The sequence below is a fragment of the Psammomys obesus genome, unplaced genomic scaffold (genome assembly GCF_907164565.1).
Source record: "Psammomys obesus unplaced genomic scaffold, mPsaObe1.curated_primary_1811, whole genome shotgun sequence".
Lineage (NCBI taxonomy): Eukaryota > Metazoa > Chordata > Mammalia > Rodentia > Muridae > Psammomys > Psammomys obesus.
Genome location: NW_026591872.1, coordinates 187,278 through 197,238, shown reverse-complemented (window position 1 = coordinate 197,238; position 9,961 = coordinate 187,278). Strand labels below are relative to the sequence as shown.

The window sequence follows — 9,961 nt, the reverse complement described above, 5'->3', positions numbered from 1 at the left end:
TATATATATATATATATATATATATATATATATATATATATGTTATCCTAACATATATATATATGTATATATGTATAACATATATATATATATGTTAGGATAATCTGACACGTTATTTCAATTGGAGCTCTTTCTTGGACTCTTCTTCCAGAAAGAAGAGTTAGTCCCTTATTTTCCAAGATCAAAGGATAGCATATTGTTAATGCTGTTACCTAAGCAACCTCTGAAATGGTAGCTTAGGAAATAATCTGGGTAGGGAGAAAAATTAGGTATAGCAGAGAGATACCCTTTCTTTGATTTTTTTCAGGGCCAGGAATATAAATATTATCTGCACCACAAGACTTATACACATTTTGGTTTTAGCTGAGTGGAGCTATCTTTTTTTTCAAACCATTTTTTCATTCCCGAATGATGTGTTAGTAACCCTTAATGGTTGCAATTCTGTCCCCTAACAATAGCAATTAATGTGGTCTTTGCATATTACTCCCTGAATATTTACATGTTTTTGTATTGTTGGTTACAGTTAATCATGGTGTGCATGCTATTTTTTTATTCAATTGGAGCCATTTTAAAAACACTAATTCCTTGTTTTTATGTTATACATTTAACTTTTCAGTGTGTCTTCACATCTATTATCTCATTTGAGACCTACAACAATCCTGTGAGATATGTAGGGCAGGTGTTATTATGCCCATTTGTCAAGCAGTACTCACTCTGAGACAGTAGCCATGGCAACATAGGCCTACTGGCTCAGAAACCTGTAGTAGATTTTAATGGCATAATGAGCTAAAATGGCTTCCTTTACTTTCCTCCTCTCACAATGTTTAAAAATGGATTTATTAAAATACAGTTTATATGCTGTAAAACTCACCCATTTGAAGATTATAATCCAATGGGTTTTTTTTTTTAGTATATTCACAGTTACATGGAGATATTAGACAGGTTTAGATGTTTTTCATGTCAGAAGAATCCCTATATCCTTTGCTTATTATATCCTATCTTTCTGTCCTAGCCAACCCTAAGCAACAGCTAATATACTTTCACTTTAATAGCTATTTCTATTCTAGACATTTCATACTAAATGAAATCTATAATATGTGGACTTTATGATTGGCTCCTTTTATTTTGTTTACTGTTTTCAAGGTTCATCCAGGTTATAGCATGGAGCAGCAGTGCTTCTTTCCTTTTTATGGTGTAGTAGTGGGATACTGTATGGAGATGCCACATTTTGTTTGTCCATTCACCAGTTAATGGACATTTGGATTGTTTTTATCAGTTTACTATCATGTAAGGTGATGCAGTTATCATTTGAATACATGGTTCTGAACGGCCTTATATTCATTTTCTTTTCACTTAGGAATGGAACTGCTAGGACATATGATAACTGTGTTTAATTGTTTGAGGAGATGCCAGACTGCTTTCCAAAGTGGCTACATACACTCACCATCGATGTAATGGGATTCTGATTCCTTCACAACCTCACCAATTCCCACTGTTATCTGATTGTTCTAGTGAGTGTGAGGCAATACCTCATGATGGTTTTGCCTTGTGTTTCCCTTATGGGCCTAACATTTTCCATCATTGGCTTCAGTGAAAGGCAATGGTGAAAAAAAAATTCCAACCTCTCTTTACTGAGAAGTTCCCTGTGATGGTTACAGTTTTAATTACTTTTTTTGTTGCTGACAGTACCTTGACAATAGCAAATGATGGGCTTAATTTTGCTCATGGTTTGAGGGCACAGTCTATCACTGCAGAAAGTGTGGCAGGAAACTGACGCACTGGTGACATTGCATTTGTAGTCAGGAGCAGGAAGGAGAAATGCTGCTTCTCATCTTACTTTCTACCCTTTCAGCAAAGGGACCCCAGTCCAGGAAATGTCACCAGTTTCTTTTAGGGTGGGTCTTCTCACTTCATTTAACCCAACCAAAATCATCACTCACAGACATGAGCACACACTATTTAATCTAAATGTTTTCTCACAAAAATACCTGGAGCCTTGGTTGAGTGGTGATCCCAGATCCTTTCAAGTTGATAATCATTATTAACTGCCACTGTAGTTGTAGTTGAGTTGTAGTGTAGCAGTATACTCAATAGGTTCTGATGGTGTCATGACACTGTTAAATCACAGGTCCTCTAGCTGCCTTTTTGTCCTGGACATCATACTCCCCTGTCCTTTCTCTCTCTCTCTCTGGAGTTGATAAGAAGGTATGGTGTGACTTTTCTGAGTTGATTCCTCTCCCCTTTCAGCTGTCTGGCTACCCCTGATTTCCATACTTAAGACAACTCAGATCATAACTTTACTTTTATCAGTTCCTTATGACATCTAGCCTATTTCACATAATGTGGAACTACACCTTCCCAATCACCAGCAAACCTGAAAGAGTCAGAAACTCTTCATCCTATAGAATCAAATGACCTGTGTCCCCACAGGACCCCATCATGGTTGCCTAAGGCCATGATACTAGCTCTACTAATGAGCATTTCTTCTGAAGGATGGTCTCAGCTTCCTTTCTACAAAGCTGCCTCTTTTTTAGTTATAATATATGGTATCAGACAACACCTGATATATCTTGGAGAAAATGTTTCTTCTAACATGGAACCTGCCCAAGGATATATGGATTACTTAAATAAAAGTCATATTTAGAACCTAGCCCAAGTTGGGTCAGATTAAAGCCAGTGTGCCCTATTGGGTAAGGCATTTTAATATCATATTCCCATCTTTGGCCTGAGTGAATCTGAACTTGTCCAAGACCTAATTTCCAATGCACCCTTCTGAAGTGTTTTGCTCTTTCTCTTTTTTAAAATTCTTATTCTTTCTTTGTCTTCCCACCCATTACCATTCCTTAGCTGGAAAAGTCACTTTACTCTCATGTGTTACCATTTCTCTCTCTTCCAAGTATGTGTGTAATATATATATATATATATATATATATATATATATATATATATATTATATATTATATATTATATAATATCTAATCCTGATATTCTAATCAGGATTAGAAAGAGAGGTAAATTAAGTAATAGGTATGAGCATGTTCCCAAAGGGTCTGACACATAGCAGCCATTTAATATATAGCAGTATTCTTTTCCCTCCTTCCTTACCAAGGTTGTCAGTCCTTCAGGCTAAAGAGGTTGCAAACTCAGGCTCAGAGACCTCCTCTCACCCCTGAACTGCCTGTTTTTGACCTTCTTCTGGGGATTAAGTAAAAAATACCAGCCAGACATAGCTAGGAAGCAATCATCTTACATGCCAGTCTCCGGTTAAGGGTGTTAGCTGAATGGCTTCTGCAAAACCAGGTCACAGGGCCATGGCCAGCACCATGAACAAAACTTTTCTTGAGCACAATAATAATGAATATGCTGTTACTCCAACAGAGAAAATAAATCCTGCCAGTTGTGAGCACGAGAGTCCTCATTCCTTTCTAGTCTGACTCCAGACTGAATTAACAGCAATGCACTTTTGTAACACTGGACAGCAAAGAGAATTATAGAGCATGAGCTAATGGAAAGGCCAAGGTCATTGATGGGGGTCACAGAATAGAAGGCAAGAGGTACTCAATGTCAGGTATAGGAGATTCTAAATCATAGGTATAACAAAAATAAACATCAGGATTGGAAATGGAAAGAGAAGTGAGGGCAGAAGGGGAATGGCAAAAGATAAATCCTTTCTGCCTAGGAACTTTAAACTAAACCCTTAAGGCCATTTTGATAAACCATTGTCTTAGGCTAATGTGGCTTTGTCCAAAGACCCCTACTTCACAGGGGTGCTTAGTGTAAGTTCTGGAAATGATAGCATCTTCTGGTTACAAGTTTCTAGGCATGTCTATCTTGTCTCTTCTTTCCAACACTCATGCCCGAGAAAGCTGGCCAAGCTGGAGGAGTAAATCAACTGTCTTTGATCTCCACACTATTTTTTTTCCCTCTTTGCCTTAGAAGTACTTTTAAAATTAGTTGGCCTTATCTATCTATGTAGGAGAGAGAAAATGACTTGTAGTTCAGTTGAATTAAAATCTCCAGCTGACTAGGTAGTTGCCCATCCTCCAGCTATTGGCTTCTTCACCCCTTCCTTTTGAAAAGGCTCTGGTAAAAACAGTAGGTAGCTCAAGTCAGCCAGCCCTTTTCTACTCCCCAAGTGATAATGAGACTTCAGAGTTGAAGCCTCATTCTCTCTATTTAGAAGAGCAATATTGCAATAACCTGGAGTTTTGAATCTCACTCCTAGGGACTGTTTGCAAAAAGGCAAAGCCTAGAAGTCAAAGAAAAACAGAGAGGAAATTTCACGAAACTCGCTTTTCAGTCAGTCTTCCTAGTTTCTTATTAACCAAAGTAGTCCAACTGAAAACAGCTATTTTTGTTTGTTTGTTTTTTTGTGAAAGCAGTTATTAGAATTATTTTGTTTGATCCTATACATTCTCAGACTCCCTAATAGATAACTTTTAGAATTTAACCAAATCTACTGCCTCTCTCTCTCTCTCTCTCTCTCTCTCTCTCTCTCTCTGCTTCTCTCTCTGTGTATTTTCATGTCTTTTATTAGCAAGCAGGGCTCTTGATGATTTACTTTACAAAGCCAAAACCCTTTTGGTTTGGTGTTTCCCTTTATAGGATTTGAAACCACTCTATGCTAACCGGTGCCACTATGTTCCCAAGACATCCCAGAGGGAAGCTGAGGAGGTGAGCCCCTATGACACTGCATGACTTTACCTCATGGGAAAGTCCCTTGTTTTATCTGAAACAACTTTTCTTTAAAAAATGGATTTATTTATTTTATTATTTTATGCGTATGAATGTCTTGCCTGCATGTATGTATGTGCACCACATGTGTACCTTAGTTACATGTAGTTATGAGACACCATGTGGATGCTGGGAATCGAACCCTGTCCTCTGCAAAAACAGCATGTGCTCTTAACTGCTGAGACAACTCTCCAGCCATGAAACACTCTTTCTATATTCTTTCCACAGACCTAATGTTTACTTATACATCTTTGGAACTATTTGTTCATTGGGTCAAAGCACAGTTTTAGTAAGGACATGGTCATACATTGGAGCCTCATGAGGCCTAATCAGATTAATTTAGTTCCATGGCCACAGCCCTCTGACTACTGGCCCTCTTGACCCCAGCCAGTAATCTCTCAATTTGTGTCCGTCCCTGATCTCTGTCAATGATGATTTTGTTGCCTGGACTTGGTGTTCAGCTGGAAGAAGATAGGAACACTACCAAGACACTAGGCCTATGCTAACAAGGCAGAGCCTTAATACCACACATGTAAATGGTTTGGAGGTCAAATCAAGAGTAGCTGAGCAATCTGGTCTCTCTCACGCTTCTAAGGAGGCCCAGCTTGTTAGTCTAAGAGGCCAGCCAAATAACTCCCAAGTAGGCTCAGGAGAGTATTTCTTTCCTGCCCCATACATTCCCTGTGTTCCATTTTCTTCAGCTAGAGGCAATCAATAGCAGCTGCAACTTTGCCGGGAGGGCATTTTTATTTCAAAACCCCTCCCTACCAGTGGATTCTAACACAGAAAATTCTACCTATGTTTCTGGGAACTTTGAGTGTTTGGTACTCTGTTAACCTCAAAATGAAAGTGGTTCACTGTGAAGATACACTCAAGAGTGCATTTGCAGTACAAATTGGACTCTATGGTCGGAAGAGGATACAAAGTTAGGTGGGTAGGAAAGTGGTGAAGGGATCTAGGAAGAGTTAGGAAAGGGGGTAAAATAGGATCAAAATGCATTGCATGAAATTTTCAAAGAACTAATAAAAATTACAAAAAAACATTAAAAGATAGCACTGTTGTGATTGGTAAGGAGAAAAGTAGAGGCAAAATAGTCCCTACATCATACAACCTCATGGGGAGCCACTTTATATACAATACAAGAATGGTGTCCTTAGAGTTAGACAAGGTCATAGTCTTGCCCCAAGGCATGATGTGAAATGCTTTCATTATGGTGGTACCACCCACGTCCCTACATTTTCTGTTAGCAATCACAAAGTTACCTTTTTTTTTTTTTCTAATTGTTCCTGGGTCAGAAGGAGGAATAAAATGTGTGTGCTAACAGCATATCAAAAGGCAGTAGGCACTTGGATGAAGGACCCAATAAGAAGAACCATGCCTATTTACAATGAATATTTCTGCAACAAAGCCAAACCAATGTGAAAATATGTTACTACACCTTAAAGGGAAGGGAACTTGAAAATTTTTTCTTACCAGCAAGAGAACGTAAATGCAGATTATGCCTTTTATTTTTAAATTTAAAAATGTTTTTGTAAACTCAAAACATTTTAAGACTGTTACATCTGTTTTTCTTGATTTCATTGTGGTAGCTTTCTTGTGTTAATTTACCAACTACACCCATTTACATAAGTTTGCTTGTTATCTTCTCTTAACTCGATTTTTCCTGCATAAGGTCATAACTACCTCAACCAAAATTTCTCCTTCTATGAGGGCTTTGAGGAACCTTACCCAGGCAGTTAAAGAGGTACTGTTGTACTTCAGTGTGCATGTGACAGCCCCTCTGTATTCCTTTCCACCACATCCTCTCTCATCCTGTGTCCCGATTTTCTCACCTCTCACATCCTCATTCCGTAATATCCATTTTGTATTCCATAGACTGTTCCATTTTTCCTTCTTTTTTCTACCTCTACCCTTCATGAGTGGAGCTGTGGCTGTGGCTGAACACAGTCCCAAATACACAGGTGTTTGCTTTATGCACAAACATAGCTACCTCTCTGCTTAGCCTCATCTTTCTTCTGCATGGATATGTTCATACCACAGCCATCATTCTGTCTCCATCAGCCACTAACTTACATTTCAATCCCAGAGGACAAATCCTCCCATCCAGTGCTAGCTTCTACCATTGTTGTTTTGTGTCTTTAGGTGAACTGCCCTCAGCTTAGCCGTGGAGTCTGCACACCTCGCATCCGAGGCAACACCTGTTTCTGTTGTGACCTCTACAACTGTGGCAAGTAAGTGGGGTGCCACATGCACATGTGAAATTGTTTGGCCACATTGGGTGCTAGGAGAGCCAAGGCTGAAGGATGTATGGTGGGGATTAGAGAAGTAGTTGCTATTGGTCTGTCACAGATTCCACCTAACAGGCATTACCTGTCCTCTCTGTGCAAGGCATCATGCTAGCTACTTTCACAAATTTTATATAATTTAATTATTAATTATAAATTCTGGAGAGTCATTGTCATGTGAAAGATGAGTGAAGCTTAGAGGAAAGACACAATTGGTTAAAGGTCATACAGAACTTGAACATAGAAATAGTAACCAAATTCAGTACTATTTCTCCATTTTACAGCATCCAACAAATATTATTGAGGACCTTATATTCTAGCAGGGAAAAAATATAAGCACACATTATGCATAATAGAATGTTAAGTTGATTAGAGTTCTAAAGAAAAATAAGGCAGGAAAGATAGAGACCAGTTAAGGGAGAAATTGTGCACACAGAGTAGGCATGTGATGTTTCTTTGTAAAGGTAATTGTGATGGAACCTGAATAATGCTGGAAAGCAAATCAAGAAGATATCCAAGAGAAAGGTTTCTAAGCAGAGGGGACAGCAAAATAAAAAAGCTCCAAAGCAGGGTTGGTACCAGATATGCTACAACCATTCAAACTCACTGTCTTCCAATTATGATTACACCAGTCATTCTTTCTTTCAGAACATTAGGTGCTAAGAATACAGATTTCAGACTGGTAAGAAAGACACATAGATAAACAATTGATAAATGAACATAATTTAATAGCATGGTGAGCATCGGTGGTTATAGCAAGTACTCTGATAGCCTAAGGAAATGAAGGAACAAAGGATGAGGGGGAATTTAGGATATAAACTAAAAGCAAGTACAGGTGGGAAAGACAGGCTTGCAAATTAGGAGGTAAGAATCAGAGAGACCTATAGAAAATGATGTTGTAGGTGGTGAATGCAAGGCAGGAGCCATGGTCAAATATTAAAGAACACATTGTTCACAGGAAAGACTTTGGCCTTGACCATGTAGCAATTAGGAGCTATGGAAGACGATTGGGATGCAGGAGCGATTGGGACCTAGACCAGGTTGGTTTAGTGGCAATAAAAGCAGGAAGTATTTTTGAAAGCATAACTTTGAAGGTGAATTAACAGAGATGTGTGAGTATGTGATGCAGATTGAGAGAATTGCCTTCCATATAAGGTGTTGTTAGCTAATGCTGGCCCATGTGTAGTCGCCTGTTTTCATACTTAGTGTAGGAGAGCTGAAAGCCAAGAGAGGGAGGGAGGAACTAGCATAGGAGGGCTGGATAAATCTAGATAGAGAGGCCTCAAAGGCAAACAGGGTACTCCCATATATTCCTTTTGTTGGTGCAAAAGAGACCAGTTTCTCTGCTTTGAGGATTAAAACCTGACAGGCTAGAATGGAGAGAAGCATGGGGAGAGCTCCTCCTAACCCTTTACTTTCTTTGCTTATACCAATTTTATTTCCTTGTGATACCTTACAGTAGAGGAAGAGAAATTTCAAGACTCAAATGAGGTGTAATAATTATCTGGGTGGAAGGGAGATGCACAATTATTCATATAATAATAATCAGCACCTATAAAGGTAGTTCCTTTTTAATAGGGATGATTAAGAGTAGGCTGTGCTTATACTTTTGGAGCCTACAAGGTTCTGGAAGAATTGGAATTATGTTACTGTCTTTCTTCTGGCTTCCTCTTCACACTTCCATCCCTTCATCCTTTCTCTTTTTACATCTCCCTTTTTCTGTTCACTCCCTTGCTATCTTCTCATTTATTTACTGCTATTCTCTCCACCTGCCTCTCCCCTGCTCTCTCGTCCCTCCTGCCTGCTCTATGACCTCATGAAGTATGGGGCTCGAGGCTTGGAGCTGCCAAGAACTGAATAGGGTCTGATCTGGAAGCCCATAGAGAGAGTGAGCTAAAAGTGACCCCTCCCACACACCTTTGTTTCTACAATTGGTATTTTTCAGAAAAAGGATTTTTTACAAATAAAAGGTTGTTTAAATCCCCTTTATCTGACTCTACAGGTGAATATTTTTCTCTGTTTTTTCCCCCTCAGGGAGACTCAAACCCACCTTAACTTTTTTGTTACTCTAAATTTCACAATAACCAAATTTCATAAAGCAACTCATACCAGTATTGTTGCTGTTTTCCTGGTCCTTCTAGACAGGGTTTCTTTGTGTAATGGAGCCCTAGAACTTGGAGCCTCTGTGTAACAGAGAACTCACTGTATGGAGTGGGCTTGTCTTGAACTCACAGAGACCCACCTGCCTCTGCCTCCAGAGTGCTGGGGTTAAAGGTGTGTGCACCACCGCCTGGTTTACCAGTGTTTTTAAGAAAAGAATTTGTTAAGAAGTACTAATCTGTGGACTTCCAAAGGGAAAGGGGCATGATTCTATTTTATCAGCACAGGTGTGGGCATGACTAAAGGGCTGATGCAAATGGAGAGACATTTGTTGAAAAACAATACCTTCCTTTTCACCAGGAAAAGAAAATATTAGGTGAGGTAACTGATATAGGTTGTGCTGTTCCTAAAGCTCTTCAAGCTCAGGAGTAGCTTTAGCCTACTCTGTACCTAGAAGCTGAAGCATCCCTCAGTACTGTCTCCCAAGTCTGGATGGCCAGGATTCTAAGGACAAAACCAGCAGAAAAGGACTTGCTTATGTTTCCATTAGTTCAGAAAGCAGCCAAAAGACTAAATGGGGGACAGCTTCAAAATGAAGGGAACGCTTTTTCCTTGACCCGGGTTTTTTTTGCAGCCAGAACCAAAGAGTTAAATTCAAGGCCTAAATATAGCTAGCAACCAGCATTCTGAGGCTTGGAGACTTTAATTTTGCCGAATGAGTATTTGTTTTCCTCACACGAAGCCTATTTTTAATCAACCGCCAGCTCCTCCAGTCCATTTCCTGGAAAGGAGGCCAAGAAAAAAAAAGTGGGAACAAAAAACATCAGGCAGTCATTTGTACA

At 39.2% G+C, this 9,961-nt stretch overlaps 1 protein-coding gene across 2 annotated transcripts in view; it reads left to right on the top strand.

Annotated features, from left to right (window-relative positions):
• The window catches only part of Tmem255a (transmembrane protein 255A), a 63,408-nt gene that overhangs the window by 22,962 nt on the left and 30,485 nt on the right, over positions 1 to 9,961 (top strand). The window contains exons 5-7 of one of the 2 annotated variants that reach the window (XM_055612158.1): positions 4,606 to 4,674; positions 6,407 to 6,478; positions 6,877 to 6,965. In XM_055612158.1, the coding sequence (XP_055468133.1) occupies positions 4,606 to 4,674; positions 6,407 to 6,478; positions 6,877 to 6,965 (230 nt within the window). The remainder of the gene's footprint in view (positions 1 to 4,605; positions 4,675 to 6,406; positions 6,479 to 6,876; positions 6,966 to 9,961) is intronic. The other variant, XM_055612159.1, reaches the window with a different exon arrangement.